This window comes from Dreissena polymorpha, chromosome 3 (assembly GCF_020536995.1).
Source record: "Dreissena polymorpha isolate Duluth1 chromosome 3, UMN_Dpol_1.0, whole genome shotgun sequence".
Lineage (NCBI taxonomy): Eukaryota > Metazoa > Mollusca > Bivalvia > Myida > Dreissenidae > Dreissena > Dreissena polymorpha.
The window spans coordinates 58,573,359-58,594,854 of record NC_068357.1 but is presented as its reverse complement, the minus strand read 5'-3'; the positions used below and the strand labels follow the sequence as shown (position 1 = coordinate 58,594,854).

Below are 21,496 nucleotides of genomic sequence, written 5' to 3'. Positions count from 1 at the left end.
AGAATGAACAAAATATTATACGATATAGGTTGTACGTAAGAATCATTCCTAAATCTCTAGTCGAACTAGACATAACGCGAATGCATTTTATAATAAACGATGTAGGACTGTCACGCATACAACTAGATCTGATTGTTTCTGTGCTAAAATCGTACGCAAAACTACTCCCAATTCCAGGCGTGTCCAGTTTGATTTTGTATTTAATATCTCCAAGCCACTTCACTTAACAAATACTAGTACGTACTTCATGAACGTGCATGAACGAATGTAGAAATGGAAATCTATAACTCATGGCTTAGATTGTATTTCTTTTTATCAATGTTGTCAATAATTGATTCAAACGCAGATACCAATCAAATACAAACAATTATTTCCGGTCATTTGTTGAGGGCTTTTTTATCATAGGGTGGATCGGAAGATGACAATTCCGTTGTCAACACCGATTGTAGGATGTTTAAGAAATAAGAAAAAATAATTGTTCTTAAATGACGACATTTGGAAGAATTACAGTGATCGTTGCTGTGGTGGTGATTTGAAGTTAGATTTAAAACAACGACATCAATAACAACCACGAAAACAGCTGATACACATTCGCGTTTTTAAGGACAGGGTCGCACGACTAACATCTTAGACTGTGAAGATTTCACGACTTGTTGCGTAAGATCGGAACACAATGTTTATATTACTGACGATGAACTCAAGATATTTCAAGTTATTTCAGCAAATTTATCACAAGCAATTCATGGGATTATGATGATGTTTTACTGAACCGTGACTTCTTATTTTTACTTCGACACAACACATTGAGTGTGATGTTCGCATCTACGACGCCTTGTTGTTTAACTTCATTTGCTATCTCTCACGATTCGCAAATCGGATAACACGCTGATACGGGAACTCCCAGTAAATCCATTGGCTGCCAATATATCAACTATCTCGTTTTAGCAGGGCCTATTTATCACACTTTCAACCTAACATTGCCCACGAAGGCTTGTTAATGCGCTTAATTGATCGGCTCCAATATTGATGGGTGGGTGCTAGAAGTTTGAAGCGCACAATATACGGTGTTTTTTTAATTTATTGATAAAATATCTGATACATGCGGTTTCTTTGAATATTTAGAATTAATTGCCGTGCCAGTGATAAAAAAGACAGATACAATAGGGGCGTGTGTGATTTAAAGAAGAGATTTCAAGTGATGTGTTAAACATATTGTTACAAAATTAATATAGCTTAATGGTGATAAAATGACAGAAACCAAATTAAGCTTATCTGTACAACAAGTAAATAAGAGACTTCCTAAAAATTTTCAACAACAACATTTCCTTCAATTTAACATCATTTTCCTTAAAAATAACGAACGCGTTAACAGTCTTTGACCTTAAATAACAATATTTTGAGAAGTATATCACTTGTAACAGAATGCATGCACTCAACACATAAAAGCACAGGTACTTGAAAAAAAAATTTTGTCCGTATAGATGTATATATAATAAGAGAAAAGGTATCCAACGATGATTTCACATGTGTATTAAATAATACAATGCAACAGCATGAACGATCAAACAATGCCCACATGTCGTTGTTGTTGCTAGCAGGAAGCGTCCATCTCTGATTAAACACCTTTTACTTGATTAAAAAATCCCCAAAGTATGTCCGAAACAGCTAAAAGTGTCACAAATATGACCTTTTCTCTTATAAGATATATAAGGACAACTTCTTTTCAAGTACCTGTGCATAAAAGTACCAAGTGTTTTTAAACGGAAAATAATATTTACGAATAGCTTGCATTTAAGGATTCAACCGGAAGAATTTAAAAACCACATACACATTTGTCAATGTCTCGATAAGTCATGGAAGACTACTTAATTGAACACATTCTTAATAATAATTCAAAATTGTTTTATTTTTACACTTTTGGTTAAGCACAAACCTAACAAAATAATTTTGAGCGAGTTGATGCAGAGGATCTATTTGTGTCGTGCTCTGTGAAAAGGGAGTTTAGTGCATGTGCGTTAAGTGTCGTCCACAATTAGCCTGTGCAGTCCGCACAGGCTAATCAGAGACGACACTTTCTGCCTTCACTGGATTTTTGCTAAGAAGAGACTTTCTTTAGACGAAAAATACCATAACAGCGGAAGAGTTATTACGAAGCCGATTCAAAAGTTGTACAGAATCATCAAGCCACATAAGAATATGAGCTTCAAGAAAAATGTGTTCACGCCTTTTGTTTCAAGTGCTACTTTCTGTGACGTTTTATGGCATCCTTCATAAAATAAATGCTATTAAGCACACGTTTGTCTAAAAAAAAAGGTTTTCGACAATAATTCGCCTCCATAAATTGAAACGCGCGGAATTATTAAGACAACAAAATATCTTGTACTTATCATTAATTGAAAATATAAAGCTTTATTTATTTGTTGAAACTAAAGACATCTACATTCAATAATCTGGCCATGTATATGTCCCTGAATTGTGTAAGTGTTTGTCAAATCATACACATGTCTTATGTGATTGTTTTTATTTGTGTATGTCGAGCATAGACGACAACTTTAGAACAGAGTAATGTCCTTCACCAGTTCTGCAATTCTGTTCTGTGTTCTGTTCTGTTCTAACACCACGAATTACTGGAGGCCTATCATTAACAATCTCTGTCACATTAAGTATCTACAGCCTGTTCGTAAAAGTTTGTAAGGATCGGTGCTGTTTACTCTTCCTGTTTTGAGCGCTTCATAACACCCATGTAATTACTTAGGTGGATTTATTGACCCATTCGTAGTCAAACGCTTTGGCCTCATAATAAAATCAAATGTTCAAACATATTTGTATTAAGTGGATTTAAGGAATTACAATACAACAACAGGTATTTGTTATATACATATGCCGAGCATCTTAATACCACCATTACCCGTTAAACGAAAAGTAAAATATATTGTTCGTAAATTAAGAAAGCTTTACCAATTTGGTGAAAAATATGCGGGGCAACCTTGAAATTGCGGGCGATATTCATTTGATTGAACTACGTTAAAGTGCGGCAAATCCGACGAATAGCTTACCAATTTGCAATGTCATTATGTAATAATTATTGAACTAAAAATACTATGATGATTCTTCTCGTCATATTGTAAGCTTATTTGATGTACGATGTGGTTATGCTTATGACACGATATTACGTCACAGAGCAAGAAAAACACATACACGAATGTTTGAATGTTCAAGAAGAAGCTATTCATGCGAATGACATACCATAGTTAGTGAATTTGTCATGGAACGCTAATACATTGCATCTTACATTTGAAGAACAGTTACTTAATATTTATTTTTTTATTTAAAAATGTACGTAATATGTTTGACTTCGATTGTTTTGTAATTTTTTATTACTACAGTTTGAATGTCTATTGAAAAACGTGATTTTTTATATTACACTTGATTAAATAGGTAATGTCTACTTGAATGTTTGTTTTTTTATAAATCGTGTAGTGTACAAACGAATGTACATGTATACTTAATTTTGAATTTGATGCTTATTTTACAAATAAATTTACACTGACAAAACCGACGCTAAAGAATTCTGAGCCTTCTATGGGTTTATAACTGTTTTGTCTCGGTTTGTACTTGAAAACAACGAATACCGATTACTTGAGCAGTTTAATCGAGTGCAGAAATGTTCAATAAAATATGCCGCACGAGCAGCAACTTGGCGGATTCTTTTTTATGACGAACTTAATTGTGGATGAATATACACAATTTATGTTTCGAAAAAGCAATTTCGTGCATACTTCATGAGCTGTAACTTGCAAAATGGAAATAATGGATTGGGTTTAAAAACAGTTATGTTTCATAGGATGTATACACCATCCTTCGTGAATGATTGCATACGGGCATAGTAAGATAAACGTTGGATGTGGGCGACTCATTGTGTGGGTAGAAAAACTTCATCTATAAAATCGCACAATAGTTAATGAGACGATTAAGACTACAAGTAATTTACTTACAGCTGTCGAAGGTATATATCACAATAAACTACGTATGAAGGTATATTTAAAATATATGATATTTGGTTTTTATATGAGGGTTTGATTGTTTAACATTGCTAAAAAAATAGCCTGGTGCATGTTCTCGTACTTATTAATTTAAAAGAGAACAATGAAAACCAGAGACGATATCAATAGAGGAATATGTTCAGAACATTCGATATCAACATAAAGTGATTAAAACTGTGATCGCCGCCTCGGAACGGTCTATACAAAGCATTCGGGGTTCAAATCGCTTTGGAGGCTAGTCGAACCTGACACTTACCAAACAATTGAGTCGCGTTCTGAGAAAACTGGGCTTAATGCATGTGCATAAAGTGTTGTCCTAGATTAGCCTGTGCAGTCCACACAGGCTAATATGTGACGAGACTTTCCGCTTTTATGGTATTCACAGTTTCAAGGAAGTCCGTCCTTACCGAAAATCAAGTTTATGCGAAAAGTGTCGTCCCTGATTAGCCTGTACGGATTGCACGGGCTAATCTGGGACGACACTTTACGCACATGCATTATGCCCAGTTTTCTCAGAACGCGACTCAATTAATCTCAAACCAAACGCGCTTCTTAAAGGACTTCAATAAAATGCTACTATCCAGGAAGACAATGTCAAACAGAATGCCAAGACATGACGCGCAATCAAATATAGTCATCGTCGTCGTAGGAACCATTTTGTGTTTGTCCTCTTTTTCTTCAACATCGACATTACGTGACCAGTCCTCATCTTCTTATTCCTCATCCTCGTCATCATCATCACCGTAATGATGATCATCATAATTATCATAGTCGTCGTTGTCTCAGTGTCATCATCATCTTCACCAGCATCAGCCATAGCAACAAAGCAGCAAGAAAAAATGCAACGAATATCATCATAATTTTGCTCATTAAACCATGTCGTTTCAAATTAATCTTTTATTAAGTCATCACAACCACTCCGTGTAGATCAAGGTCTCTTTTATTGTGTCAAAGGACTTCAATATAATCCGGTCCTATTGATTGACTTTCTTCAGAGACTCTGAAATGCAAACTGCTTGACAATTGTGTTAGAATAAGAAACAAGTTGACGGATATATTAATTGTGTGAATGGGTTTAATTGGTAATTGTTTACATATTTTTACTGACTGTCGATCGGTGATAGGAGAAAGACACTTGTTCAATAAAAGAATATCGCACTTGACCATTGGCCTTCTCAAATGGATTTGTATACAAATGTAACCAGCGATTTTATCCATAAAAGCGAACTCGTTTAAGTGTAAAAGTATAGCATATTTATATCAAACATTGAAAGATGAGATTAATTGGATTGTAATCTACTTTACTACCTTCGATGAAAACAATTATATACGTACTTAATCGTGTATGACATGTGCGTCATGATAAAGTGCTAATATTATCTTTAAAAAGAGTTATGTGTATTAACGGAAAAATAGAATTGTTGTCGTTCGCAGGTATGTTTGTTTAACTAAATATGTTGAAGCCAATTAAATATAAAAACTATTGGATATTGTTAAATTTAAAACTCTAACAGATTAATATAATTTTATGATATACATGCACTGCATTTGTTTGTTTTTTAAATGGCATGTCGTTCACAAGCCTCTAGTCGGTAAAGAATAAATTCTAATGTAGATCTCTACACATTTTATTACGTTTAAAAATAAACAAATATAAATTGTTCTATTTAAAACATTTATATCAAGGCCATTCTATATAGGCAATTTATCTTTATAAAAATATTAGTTTGCCGCTAACATGAACGTTTAATAAAACAATCATCGCTTATTTAAGAAAGTAATTTTCGCACAAACTTATATGACTTCATTATAACTGAATTCTATAAAAACTTAAACGTTTACATCTTCCCTAATTTTAATCGTTTGAAACACGTATGCAGCGTTTAATCTACAAAATGTGTATCAGTGCTTTTTTTCTTTGAATTTTATTTGGACCGCTATATTTTCGGAAGATGGGCATCATAGATGCTTAGAGTCAAAATATTATTTATATAACTCACTGGATTTTACAAAATAAGCTCACCTCTATTTAAATAGCATATTCACGCGTATGCGGACTGCACAGGCTAATTTGGGACGACACTTAACGCACATGCATTATGCCCAGTTTTCTCAGAACGCGATTCGTTTATTTGTGCGCGAGTTTATACGACGTTTTTGTCGTCAGCGGCTAACTCACGCAGTTCTCTTTGAGGAAGTGAATATTAAACAATTATCTTAACGAATAAAGTTGATTGGAGATAGACCAAATAATGAGCTGTTTTGCTCTCGCGCTTTAATAGAAGTATTTAATTGTTTTGCAATTTTCGTGGTAGTCATCACTTGGTTCGATAAAGACAAAGTTTACTTTGAAAGACTATATAATCGTGCTGAAAATAAGTAAGTAATTGTTCGGTTTTCTAATTATGGCGAGCGTTGTTGGTTAAAGATTTTTATTTAAAAAACTACTACATTGTTTGTATTTGTTTCATATTAATTTTCTAAGTTAGCATGTAGTAAACGATAAACCTGGCAAACTGTGTCATCAAAACTCAATGACATTTTACATGTTTTGAATGTTTATACATGTTAATCCTTTCCCCCTATTTTTTATCCACACCTTTTGATACAGCTATCCGCTTATTATGGCAAATGTAACATATCTCTGGTAAAACCTGAGTGAAGATTCTAATTTAATGGCTTTTTTTTATGTAGTGAATTCTATCAGACAGAGGTTGCTTTTGGTCAAAACTATAACGCATCAATCGTACATCATATTTTAAAACTTTGTTTTCGTTAATTCAAATAATATTCGCGTTTAAAAATGGTATGGTTAGTAATTTGTATTACCTGTATTGAACTTGTTTTCATTCAGTTTAACAAGTTAACTTCACGTCTTAAGTGACCGAATATACAGACAATGAGGCTATATCGTCTGAAGTCAATCATGAAATGGAAAGCAATGTAACATTTTGCTTTTTCTAACCTATACCGCTGCTGGAACCATTTCTCGTCCCTGTCTTTAAATTCTTTTCTAAATTGCTGTCATGGTTGCTAATAAATTCTAAATAAAATGCACAGAACATCTTCTTTAACATCTTTATATACTCATTGTATCAAACAAGTTTACAAAAATAGCCTGCTTGTTTAACGGTTAAAAGTATTGCATTTACCAAAGAATGAATAAGTCTAGTTTACAAACATGAAAATACAAATTACGTCTTACCACGATACAGTTCTTTGCGAAAACTTGCATGGACGACGAGAAAAAAATAATCCTTGTCCTAAATGGCCTTCTTCGTGCAAAAATGGGTCTTATGCCATATGAGGCCAGTGTAGCTTCGGACAAACCTTTCTGGTCTTGAACTTCGCTAACCGCTTACAGCATAAGACCAATGTTCGCATGACGCGGACGAATAATGCTGATAAAGCCTACAAGTAAAGCATATTAACAGCTTTTATACGACGAGGATTTCTAAAGTATTTATGCAAAGTTAAACTTACCCAACATATAAATAGAGTTAAGTTTTTTATCCAAAATATTTCATTTTGTTATTGTGTATTTTATATTTATGAGTACTTCCATATTGCTGTGATAATTATTAAACACGTGCATGCCAAAAATGCCCCCATTGGACGTATGAGAGCATTACACGCATTCATCAGATGAGTAATCTGCTGAGATTGGCTCGTGTAGCGATGTACGTACGATTGAACAGCATCAAAGCTTTCTTACATCTTTTATACGAAAGAGCAGAAAAGACCATTACTTTCGTATGACTTGTACATAGTAAATTACTTTAGTATGACTTGCACATAGTAAATCGTTAGTCTTAACCATGTAATACTATACATATCAAAAGGCCATGCGAAGAGGAAGTGATCATACAGTAGCAAGCAGTGTGCGTATTATCTAACGTGATATATGACAGCGGTTTCAAAGTAAAAACAAGAACAAATCGCATTTTTTACAAACTATTTAAGTTGTGACTCTGTTGCTATAATGCTGTTAAAATTTATAGAAAAAATGTACAAAATAACTATGTTTAACTACTTTTAAGCATATAACCGCTTTAAAAATACAATACCATAGTAGCCATTCATTTGATATTTTCCTTATAACATACATTAACAAATACTTGTATAATTCTTCCTTTGTATATTTGCAGGTACACTTGTTCGGAGATTTAAAGACTTTGCGCCTAAGTTAGTTCTTCTAGGCTGTAGTTAATGACGTAACGTACTCTTATATCAACAAACTACAATTGATCAAAACATAATTTTAACGAAGAGATACTATCGAAATCATCATTGAAATTAAGGGGGTGAACATATGTACCTGTTTAAATCGACAGTTATAAACCACTAGATTTACCAGTCAGTTGATCAAATGCGATTTAATGTCCTCTAGTGTTTAGCTTATTTGAAGTTTACTACGCTCACTTCGGTCTTTCGATCGAGAAGAAAAAGGATTCACCCGGTAAGTTGTGGTTGCTGATTCGTCCAAAATGTGTGTGACATAGGTATAAAATCCGGATTCCAAGACGTGTTCAACGCAACTCTTCGGTTTAGATGCTGTGGAATAATTGCAAAATGGAGAAGTGTCCGGATAATAGACGGGTCAGTCGAAGACGCCTTACGCTGGCTTTAATAGTGGATGTTATACTTTTCCTTATAGGTAAGCTATAATTGTGTAAGAAAATTTTATTCGATATCAACGTGTACAATAATTACACATAACATAGTGCTTACATAAGTTTTGAGTGGAAGCGTTCAAAATACCTTCGCGTAAATATGGTAAATAGATCAAGTATCTTAGAACTTTTGAAATCATTGTTTAAGTAGGGTAAAACATGACTGCATCTTCAGAAGCAAAAAATAACAGATTTGTTGATTTTTTAACTAAACAAAGTAATGAAATGGATTGAGCTTAAAATAATAGACCAAATGTTTTATTTGGTTTAGATTAATACAGTTAATCTTGTTAAATAAAAATAATAATAACACTGATAATAATAATAATAATAATAATAATAATAATAATAATAATAATAATAATAATAATAATAATAATAATAATAATAATACAAATAATAATTATTAATTACGTCAAGTCAAGTCAATTTTATTGGCAGATACATAAGAATATAGCCAACGAACATACATTGTGATGAAAAGTATGGTATATATAAAATGGGCATGAAATAAAAATAAACAATTGTTGTGGGAATATTTACCAAAATAACATACGCAATGTTTAACCGACTCGTAATAATAATAATAACAATAATAATAATAATAATAATAATATTAATAATAATAATAATAATAATAAAATAATGATTACTAATAATACAAAAAAATTAATAATAATAATTATCATCATAATCATCATAATCATAATATTTTTAATAATAATACCGACTAAATATCTTCCACGCAAACCTCCAATTTGGACACTTATGGACTAAGACTTATTCTGGGTCAAGCCATTTCAGTCAAATTGGTTCGGGGAGGATAATCATATCTTAACACAAATTAAAACCGCAATTTTCTTCATATTAATCGACTACAACCATTCTGTATAAGTGTTTCGTTGAAAATGAACCATATACGGGTTCTATAACCTTGCAGAATAATGACTGTAATAAACCGGCTAGTTGAACAAGAAAATTACGCTAAACGCGAACTTCTTTGTAAAATTAGGGTGCAATTATCTTGACTGTTATAAACGGCTAGTTGAACAAGAAAATTACGCTATACGTTAAATTATTTGTTAAATAAGACATTTAACAAATGTTTTGTCACGCTGAGTATTGCACTTGAAGTAGTTTATCATCATGTTGCGTTTCTTTTTGAGATCCGCCCTAATCATTTCGCTCTCTTAAATTTGCCAAAGTCTCCGTGATTAAAGCTGGTTCATGGGACAATGGCTGTGAATCACACATCCTATACTCATTTGCCTATCATAATCTACCTTGTTTTGTGACGAAATGTATGTTAACTACACCGCAATAATTACTAGAGTTCATATTTTTGTTTGATATTTTCTTAGCGGAAATTTCGCAGCGAGTAAAGCCGAGATATATAGTGAATGTAAATACGATATCAACGCAAATCCCTTTCTTGCCGATATGGCTGGACAGTGAACGCCATATCAACAATTAGTAATAAAGGGTATAAAACGGCGAAAAGTACTAGTACCTGTCTTGACATGGGCGTCGCCATCTTGTTTGTCACGTGATTACCCCCTCTGGCATTCCGAGTAAATTAACGCATGCAAAAATGACAGCACTAACGTGTACGTCATTTTCATTAATTGATACGTCTAACAAGAAATTACATACAATAGCGTATAAGGATTTGATTCATAAATCGACATCTGATTGGGTGTTTCTATGCGAAAAATGTACGCAAAGCTATTCCTAATGAAAGTAAGTATCATGTTTGTTTTGCATTTGATATCTCCCAGGCACTTCACTAAACAAGTACCACTACATATATTGCAGAACGTAGCTTTTTTACTTATTATTTTTGCGTGTATACAATGTGAGCGCGGATAACAATCAAATCCAAAAAGTTATTTCCGGTCATTTGTTGAGTGTTTTGTTCATGTCATAGGGCTAATTGATTTCCGTTAAACACCGATTGTAGGATGTTTACCTACTTAACGTAAACTATTTGTCTTAAATGACGACAGAGATCGGACAGGATGGCGTTTATAGTTGACTTACTTTTTGCCTGGATTGATTTGAAGTAAGATAAAAAAAACACACGAGATAACGGCTTACGCACATTTGCGTTTTATAAATGTTCACACAACTAAAAATCGTCGACTGTGAAATTTCCCCGACTTGATGGCTCGATCATCACAATCCATTTAATAATAATGATGAATGATGAATTTATCACATTTTTAATATAATTTGAGCTAATCTCTCGTAAGCAATTTATGCGTATTCGAGACTGATTTAATGATCCATTACCTACTTTGTTGACATCGACAAGTCAGTTAGTTTGATATTCGCATATACGACTCATTGTGGTTTTGACTTTCTTTGCTATGTCTCAATAGTCGCATAATCAGAAACGCCGCTGATTCGGGAACTCCCGGAAATCTGGCAACCCAATTGGCTGCCAATATATCACATATCTAGTTTAGCGGGCCTATTTATCACTCGTACAGCCCATTTATCCCATTAAAGGTTTATAAATGCGCGAAATAGACAGGTTCCAATATTTCGTTCTAAACATATCTCGTTTTATCGAGATCTATTTATCAATCTAGCAACCTTTAATCCCAATCGAATATTTGTAAATTCGCGTAATTGACCGGTTCCGATAATGATGAATGGGTGCTAGAATTTGTTCGAAAAGAAATAGGACGCGCTTTGACTGTATTGAAACGTTATGATATATCAATAAGATATTTTAGGTTAAGATAAACATGAGCCTCGCTCTGTGAAAAGGGGGTTTAATGCATGTGCTTAAAGTGTCGTCCCAGATTAGCATGCGCAGTCCGCACAGGGAAATCAGGGACGACAATTTCCGCCTAAACTTGATTTTTGACAAGAAGAGACTTTTAAAAAAAGAAAAATATCATAAAAGCGGAAAATGTCTTCCCAGATTAGCCTGTGTGGACTATACAGTCTAATCTGGGACGAACCTTTACAAACATGCATGAATACCCCTTTTCACAGAGCTTAGACATCCTTATACTGTTGACATTTATGACTATTATCAAAAACGCGATGCTGCAAGTTTCAAGAACCTTAAAAATACATATAACATGCAACAACAACACATTATTATTTTATTCGTTTACTTGTAAAGTTCATTATATTAATCCGTAAACAATAATACAAAAACAAACGTGAGACAAAAACGAAAAAAGGTATTCAATTCCGTGTTCTAGTTTTGGCTGTTATTTTCTTAATAGTGTTTTGAGTACATTAACCAAGTTACTGTTCATAACATGATAAAGTGGTATAGATGCAAATTGTTCCGGATGCAGCTCTTGAATCAAAATATGGCATACCTTAATGGTAAAACTTCCTAAATTGTTTTCCTGGATTATTATACATCAAAGATGCTCAATATTCATGAGGTTTTTACTAGGTCGGACGAAGATTTCAATATTCTCTATAAAGTAATATTAAAACAAAACTTCCACTCTCGCATGTATCCATGAAATAAACCGCGTCGATGTATATTTTAGTTCAGCAGCTATTTATCAAATCATAATTGGTCAAACTAATGCGTTCGCTAACAGGCCATTAATCAAACAGAAGCTTAGTTTTCTTACATACTTGCCCCATTATATTTTAACGGACCTTTTCACGTTTTGGTAAATTGACACAATTAAACAAAAGTTGTTTCACCTTCGCAAATGTTCGTTGTAGTTATGATATTTGTGAGGAAACAGTAAAACTGAACATTTATCAGAAATATCCATTTGGTGCATCTTTTGACGATTTGAAAACCTGAAAATTATAAAGCGTTGCAACGCGAAACGATTGAATGATTTGAAGAGTTCTGTTGCTGTCATTATATTGTGTGACACTACGAGGATTGCTTATATTAATTATAAAATACATCATTAATTGTATGAGCACGGATGGTCGAGTGGTCTAAGCGATAGACTTCTACTCCAGGGGTCAGTGGTTTGAGCCTAGTTGAGGGTTACTATTTTTCTTTCTTTAATTATATTCTTGTCTTTTACTGGTACTTTTAAGATCCAATGTTTACATTTATCGATATAAAGCATTTAATGACAAACTTCAATATATGTCAAAATATGTGAAAAGGTTCCTTTAAAATCTAGGTAAATACGACATTATCAAACCGTTTGTTTCCAGTCGACCAAAACAGTCTATCGAGTTGCCATTTTCCATTCGTTCATCTCAAAGCATGAACTCCAAAAAGACATCACGTGTTTAAATAACTCAGATGATGTGTCGCATGAATTGAAGTATGTTTGACGTGTTAAATAGATCGTGGTGGTTTAGTTAAACTTAATATAACGGTATCGGGAATAAAACTTCATGGCCATAATGTATAGGTCTAATCGTAACTAATAATTGTCGCCGTATAATTAAATGGTTTACACATGAACGCAAAATACTTTAATGGTTTAATTTTAATGTTGGATAACGCCTTCATCAATTGAGTAGCATTTCAAATACTGGTTAACAGCATTATACTTGACTGTGTCATTGCAACTTCTATGTATGGGCCGTGCTCTGTGAAAAAGGCGTTTGATGCGTGTGCGTAAAGTGTCGTCCCAGATTAGCCTGTGGACTCCGCACTAGCTAATCAGGGACGACACTTTGCGCCTAAATTTGATTTTTGCTAAGTAGAGACTTTCTTGAAACGAACAATATCATTAAAAGCGGAAAGTGTCGTCCCTGATTAGCCTGTGCGGACTGCATAGGCTAATCTGGGATGACACTTTACGCACATGCATTAAATCCCCTTTTCACAGTGCACGGCCCATATGTTAGTTTGATGTTATTTGAATAGTTCGAGAAGCTGATTTCGATTACCTTTTTCCAATATTTTCAATGTTTCAACTGTTATTACTAAAACGAAAACATATTGCTTGTTTTCAAACATACACTATCCCAATAAGAATCAACTTCTCTGAGAAAAAACTTTTCACAATCAAATATACATATATTTGTTAGTGGATTGGTTTTTCAGAGAAGTTGATTTTTGTTATAATTTGATTATGTTTCATTCAAAATGATGTTTTTACTAATTATTATTATAGCCACACGCTAACCACCTGTGGGTTATTGTCGAAAATTGAAATTTTAAATTGAACAATTGATGGCATTGGTGATATGTATACATTGGTCATACTTCTGTTCCGGAAACAGTCCCATATACACACCACATACACTGCATTTATATCATATTTTTGTTTCCATTTCAGTGGGAATCCCGGTTCTTTACTTGTTCCTTCAGGGCCAGCCTTTTATCCAAGGCTTCCTTTGTGATGACCCTTCCATCTCCCTCCCTTACCGTCCCGACACCATAAGTACACCTGTACTTATCTTCGCCGGCGTCGGGACTTCTATCTTCTGTGTGAGTAGAAATAACGTTTGTTTGTACTACATATATGTGGGCGCCGGCGAGTGGCCTGCCCTTCTATTCATTTTGACAATTGTAGCTACACAATACCGAAGCGTTCTTCTGGATAAGTCATTTTGTATAAAGTATAGCTCTTGACCAGATAACGTGTAGCATACGAGTCTCATTTCCGACTCAAAAGTCATGACCCAGATATACAAGTAAAATATAATGAACGGAAATATCAATAAAAAACACACGTCTTTGCTTATTTGAGAAATGTATTTTATAGGTCGTTATCGTGGAGGTTTTAAACGCCATCAACAGGAAGTATATACGCGCATGTCCCACGCGCGAAGATTTCTGGTTCATTGCTAAGGGCTACTCGGTGATGGTCGTCGGGTTCGTGGTTCAAGAGCTGTTTGTCGAATTTTTGAAGAGACAACTTGGATTCTTGAGACCCAACTTCATGGACGTGTGCCGTCCGCAGTTCAACAGATCACTATGCCCCGCGTGAGTTGGTTACTATTTCAGCCACCTGTAAATGTGTTACTTATCATCTTCGCGTGTGCAAACCGCTTTGAGGCTTATAAAATTGTATCACAATCAGCTTTTTTCAGAAATATTGTTACAGCGTTTTTGCTTTCATCAAAAGCTAAAACATGTGAGAGTATTTTGTAGTGTTAATTTATTCTGGAATATTATTTTCTTATTTACATCGGTAATTTTTACTCTCAAACATTGAAATGTTTCTTTCTAAAGCTACATTACCGAGTACACGTGCAGCGGAAGCGATCACGACGCCGACGAGATTCGTGACAGCCGACAGTCATTTCCATCCGGGCACTCAGCCTTCTCCCTGTACATCGCAGTTTTCTACTGCGTATGTATCACAACTTCAAGAGTTATCGTGTTTTAAGTCTATAATGCAGGGATTATTATAAGTCGTAAATGTTCAACCATGCCAGAAAGACGGATGGATAAATGCATTTAACGCATTGAATTTGCAGCTCAATACCACGGAATAAACCATTTAAAACTGTAATAAAACATAAAACGAGTTATTGTTCTCGCACTCAAAAGTATATTTATAGGTAATATATTAAAATGAAACCTAAAACTCGCGTGTGCTTTTCTATTAGCCTTACAAGGTCCTATTCCGTGGTGAAATACGAGATGTAGTTGATACACTTGTCTAGTTTCCTTTTTTTCATCGTTGTCTTTGTGGAATTAAATAATATCGAAACAAAACACTTAAATATGTCCGCTAATTCTTTTTCCAGTTTTACATACAGAGACGACTCCACGTCAGTTTCTCACGAATTCTGAAGTTCTTCCTGCAAGCTGCTCTCGTCTTCACTGCATCCATATGCGGCTTGAGTCGTATCAGGGACCACAAACACCATGCCTCTGACGTCATCGTCGGATTTACCGTCGGGGCAGCAGTTGCCGTCTTTGTGGTAGAATATTTATATATAATTAAAGTGCACGTTTATAGCGTTTTTTCCTAACGAATTTATAATGAAAACAACAACACAGTCTAATGAATTATGTCCTTAACATCGGCTCCCACTAACATTGCATCAAATAGTAATCGTTTACATATGGGCCGTGCTCTGTAAAAAGGGGGTTTAATGCATGTGCATAAAATGTTGTCCCAGATTAGCCTGTGCAGTCCGTACAGGCTACCGGTAATCTTGGACGACACTTTACGCACATGCATTAAACCCCTTACACTTCATCAAAATAGTAATCGCTTGCACATTATTTCAGTATAAGCTTTTGGCGGAAAACCTGCTCTCCACATCTTTAGAGGATGACGTCAGCAAATCATCCATGTCAACATCGACAGTGTCACATGACTTATGTTGCACATGCGCAACAACAATATCTTCAAACGTCGAATCGCATACGCCTGCCCCATTACTCCAAAACGGGTACTTTAATGACGTCCCAAACACACTCGACGAAGGCAGGCATACGTCGTTAAAACTTAAAAAGAGTTCTCCCGTTCGTCGCCCTTTGTCAACACCAGTAACATTATCATCCCAACAAGAACTGGTTTGAATTTACACACGTGTTTTATATAAGTTTTTCTGAACTCGTGTAGCACAGAGAATTTGTTCTCGATGGAGTAGTAACCGTTACGAAATTTGTTAATCTGGTTGGAAGAACGTTTCTTACAAAAATTTAAAGCACGCTCTAACTAAAATTATCATCATCAAAATCATCGTCATCATCCTATTTGTCGTCGTCGTCATCATCTTCATCTTTATCCTTATCAACAACACTATCAACAAGAACAGCAGTGTTAAACAATATCATAATTACCATTACTAAACCTTTTTTTCGTACTAATCACCAACCAACTTTCGCGTAGACCAATGTCCTTTTTTTGTCAAAGGGCTTCAATCTTATCCGGTCTTGGTTATTGACCTTCGTCAGAGAATATGAAATGAAAACTTCTCGAGCAATCGATTGTCTATAAGAAACGACTACTACGGATATATTAATTGTGTCAATAGGGTTTATTTGGTCTTTGTAAAATTATTTTTATTGGAACTCACTCGGTGATAGGAAAAGACACTTTGACTTCTCAAAGGTATCTTACTAAGCACTTGACAAATTAACTTATCAAATGGATTGTTATATCAATAATACCAGCGATATACAATAAATAAAAGAACATTCGAATAAGTGTGAACATGTTCCATGTATACATCACACATGAAAGATGAGGTTAAATAATGATTATTTTGATATTTGTGTTGTGTTAAATGCAATTACATATTTGTGGCATTAATTGTCCGATATGATAAATTGTGTTTATTTTATTTGTATACATGTGTATGTGTGTTGACGGACTAAACACTGGACTTCTTGTCATTCGCAAGTAAGTTTTCTTAAACAAATGGCGTCTAGCGTATTAATAAAAAAACTTAGTCAGTATTGTTAAATGAAAAACTCTGTCATATGAATATAATGTTTATTATATAAAAGTACAACATATGTTGTAAACTGTTATTTCTTTGACAAGCCTTTAGCTTGTAAAGTATACAAACGTCTGCGTTAACCGGATGTCTATAATCGGCCGTGTACCGACAAAACGACCGGATGGTCTTTGTCGTGTGTTATCTCTTTTATTACATATAATTCTATGTTGTTCCTTCACTTAAATTTGTTGCAGAACCAGCTTTCCGTACTTTAATTTTTATTCAACCTAAGGGACTTTATGACCTATTTCGTTTGAAGTAATTTATGTGACGAAACCCACCGGGTAAAGGTAGACCCTCTGGATTTAATGAGAACAATTCGGACGTTGTGGTTACTTTTAACAGTAAAATATTTATTTAAAAAGGCATCTATCGATTGAAAAAAGGTATTTGAGATAACGTGTTTTTCATGTATAATTGGAACGTCTATAGGACTAAAGTAATCACTCCGACCAGTGATTCTATTTCGGAAATCGTACTTTCGGTCAGAATGGCCAGAATTCGATACATTTGCCAGTGTATCATTGAAACCTGTACATATTTGCTGCTTTCAGGGAAAACGGGGCTTAATACTGCATTAAAAGTCTGTCATGTTGGCAAATTTGTTGCTCAATAATTTTAAGTGAAGCAATTAATTGTGAAAAAAGAGACATATTGTTGTTTTTTATTCTAAGTTATCTCTATAAAATGGATATGAGGATAAACAGTGCTTTCAGACATACTCTTTATAAATGTGAATGGCTTGTGTTCATTTCCAACTTGCGATATAAAAAGCTATAACAAAATTTTGAAAACTGAACTGCGTCTAAGATTATGCAATAGCGAAAACCTTCAGTGCATTCAGCGCTTTGATTTTCATTATCATTTTTTCAATTGACCTCGCGCGATCCGTTTCTTTTCAGATATAAAAAATCTAACCGATCAGGCAGACCGATATTATTTATATTAGCTCGCCAGATACGAATAACGGACCGCTATTATATTTATATAATTAGTTTTCCTATCACATTATATGTAAATTAAAACAGTCGCGCATTTTGTCTCTCATTTTATAGGCGTGAAAAACGTAATATACAAAGTACGAAATCTCTCGAAAGTATTTCAGTTACCAAAGAATATAGAGAATACTATGTTAGTGTGATTGTGTACTTAAATTTATCCCACGAGTGAAGAAAGGTTTACATGGCGAGGCTTGTCGAGTGCCACTGGATGCAAGCAGGCAATTCTTTGTGAATAGACATTCTTTGATCGACTGACAAAGGAACGACTTATTCATCAAAGAAATTACCCTTTTAACTCAACATCGATTTCCTTCGAACAGTTAAAGAACAATTCACTGATACTTTCCTTAAATTTAATCCATCAATTGTTCAACAAAACATCGCGTTATTCGAGTATATTCGACATTTTAACGAAATCGAAAATGCAATTTCACCAGTTTCATTCCAGTTTTATATCCCAACACTGTTACTCACATTCATAATATGATAATAATGTCGTAAACACACACAATAATCGTTCGATGCATAAAAAATATTAAATTGTTAAATAAAAACCCGCCAAGTCCGAATTTATGTTGTCCTTAAATCCAAAGCGTCTAGCTTGTTTCGGGCAGTGATAATCGGCCCCAGGTCGCAAACCAGGGTTATGCCCCCTGCGGGCCGATTATCACTGCTCGGCCCATCTCATCCGTGTATTATCCTCTAAATAATCCATCGTAAACACACACACTCGTTAACTCGTTAAACGACTGCGTATCCAATGACTTGAATGACGCAATCGGGGGTGAAAGGCCAAAAAAAGTTATCCCTATGTTCTAAAAATAACTGTGGAATAAACCTTATCTAAAAATAACCGTGGAGAAAACCTTATCTTTTCTTTATGCTTTTCTTTATGAGTCGTATTTGTTCTATAAAATCATTTAGCTGTAGTATAAAATAATTAGACTTATTAAAAAGTTATAAAATTGTGTTTTCCTTATTTCACTACTATCTAAATTAATATATCTACAATGATAACAACAGAGTCATAACTCCCTTTAACTTGAAGAATTCTACTGAAAAAAAAATCTTGGATAAGATATGTAAAACGTTGTGACACTCAGGTACCATTGACACTTATCTTGGGTATGTTATATAAATGTTTGGACAACTCAAGTAGCTACCTGATACATTTTTGGGGTAGATTATATAACGCCGTGGGTCTCTGAAGTGTCTTTAGAGTGCAAGATGGATAAGTTGTATCGTAACCAGCAAAATCTCTTAACATACTTCTTTAACTTTTATTTTATTTGGTCTTTATTTCATATAATGTAGAATATATACACTTCAGCGATATATTTGCATTATTCACAATGGCGCCAAACAGTGCATTTTTAAGCAGCTTTTTAACCTGATAATTTCAAACGTTTTTCAGAAAATTGCTTATTTCAGAAACTAATTATACATTGATTATGTCTTGTATGTATTGTGAAGCCATAGTTATATAAAAGAGTAAAATCCATACTAAATAAACGTGTATAACGTACGTATTATGATAATAAAATAACGGGTCCATTGCATTTTGTGTTTACACGACAGAAAGCAAACATTGGCGAAGAGTTTGAGGTGAGTAGCCGATATATGTGTGTTTTTTACGCTTGCAATGCCGCCTATCAGGCCTTAGTTTTAATATAAATGGCTGTCCGGGAAGCACCGTGCTTGGTACACGCGTTTCTCCACGTAAGTATTTGTGTTTGGTTGGTGGTCACCATAAGGGATAGGTGGGTTTTCCTTCGGGTATTCTGGCTTCCCACCACAGCATAAGGCCACATCAAAATAAAAATACCTTTAGGAGAAAAACAAAATACAGGAAATTACAGCTGTACTCCAAAGGTCGTCCCATCTTTCGTGAGTCAAATATATAATTAGACAGGCGTGTTAGGGTAAACTCCGGATCTCAACATGTAGCCTCAGGCGCGGAGAGACCTCGTAAACTTCGAAATACACACAAGCATTTATAAGATATGCCATTATTTTGCCAATTTTCTGACGGAGTCAATAACAGTATTGTTTTGGATATTCGAACACACATTTTGTATTGAGCAATCACATGCATAAACGTGTTTGCAAAACAACAACAAACTATCGATAAATAAATTAGAGCAGGCATGCAATGGTTTTGTGATCGTAAAACTACTATTTATTGCTAACGGAATAACATCGTCGGGTCCGCAGATGGGCATTAATATAACATCTGCATGCATTTATTTTGAAATCCAATAGGACAAATATTAATAAATCTCCGTTATACATAACTCCGTTATACATTAAACATATTCATAATTTTGAAGTTAAATCACTTGCTCTGCACATACAAAATGATTTATTGCCGAGTTAAAAAACTTAACTATGCGTCAAGGCGTTTATCAGCATCTCGTTGTCAATTATACAACTAGGCGTCACGGCGGTGAAACACGAACTATCCACAACATCTTGACTCTGTGCAACGATGGGGATAAATCACTGTGCAGGTTTTAAACAAATTATTTTTATGTTAGTCCGGACTTTATTGGCAGGCCGTTGTAAGATAATGGGTGGAAATGCATGGTCTCACTCTAATGTTCTCACGACACAGTTCCATTCGAAAACTTGCACGAGGCTTAATTAGCAATTTGAGACTGGCATCTTTTTTGTGTGGAATGACGCACCGGCGAAGATCTTTTGAATACAATTTTCTCTAGCAATAGCTAAAAAGCTGCAGAGATTAGTCCAACATTATTTTAAGTCGGACTGAGATGCATAATTCCAACAAAAAATAAATTAGCAATTTACTTACCTCGTTTAAACAAAAGTTAATTGATCCCATTCTTGATTTGTAATTGAGTATCGGAAACATATAAAATATATACCGGGGTAGTTTGGGTAGTTTTAAATAATTCACATATGCATATTGGATTGATTGAAAACTTGCGTTGTTTTTGCACATTTATAAATATAATGCACGAAAAGGCTATGTAATCCGTATAAAATATTGCTTAACATAATCTTGTCCAGTTCTCTATTATAAACTTTCGCATACAAGCTTCATGTAAAATAAATATGTTGAGTCGAATTAATGAAGTAAAAGCCAGTCAACAGAAATTAAACGAACGGACAAAAGCGGCTGAATAATCAATTATACCCTACTTGAGCAAAGCTTGCGTCACCGAATCGTTGTAAACATGTGGATACTTATCCTATGCGAACAAGTGCATATAATGACAATATGCATTTCAACCGTGATTACATTGTGTTTTGTTAATTATCACCCGTTGTTGTTAAATTGTGCATACCGATACCGTGCATTTAAAAGAAATAATGACATAAAACATTCTAATTATTAGAGAAACATTAAACTGACTTTTTTTAGCGTCAGAACAGATGCTTG

At 34.3% G+C, this 21,496-nt stretch overlaps 1 protein-coding gene across 1 annotated transcript; it reads left to right on the top strand.

The window, feature by feature from the left end:
* The first annotated feature begins 5,286 nt into the window (after window positions 1-5,286).
* On the top strand, window positions 5,287-17,105 carry LOC127874325 (phospholipid phosphatase 1-like). The gene is made up of 7 exons (XM_052418572.1): window positions 5,287-5,477; window positions 8,192-8,700; window positions 13,960-14,111; window positions 14,389-14,609; window positions 14,859-14,979; window positions 15,380-15,556; window positions 15,870-17,105. Exons 2-7 carry the CDS (start codon window positions 8,595-8,597, stop codon window positions 16,161-16,163), a joined length of 1,071 nt encoding a protein of 356 aa, XP_052274532.1. The 5' UTR covers window positions 5,287-5,477; window positions 8,192-8,594; the 3' UTR covers window positions 16,164-17,105.
* The last annotated feature ends 4,391 nt before the right edge of the window (window positions 17,106-21,496 follow it).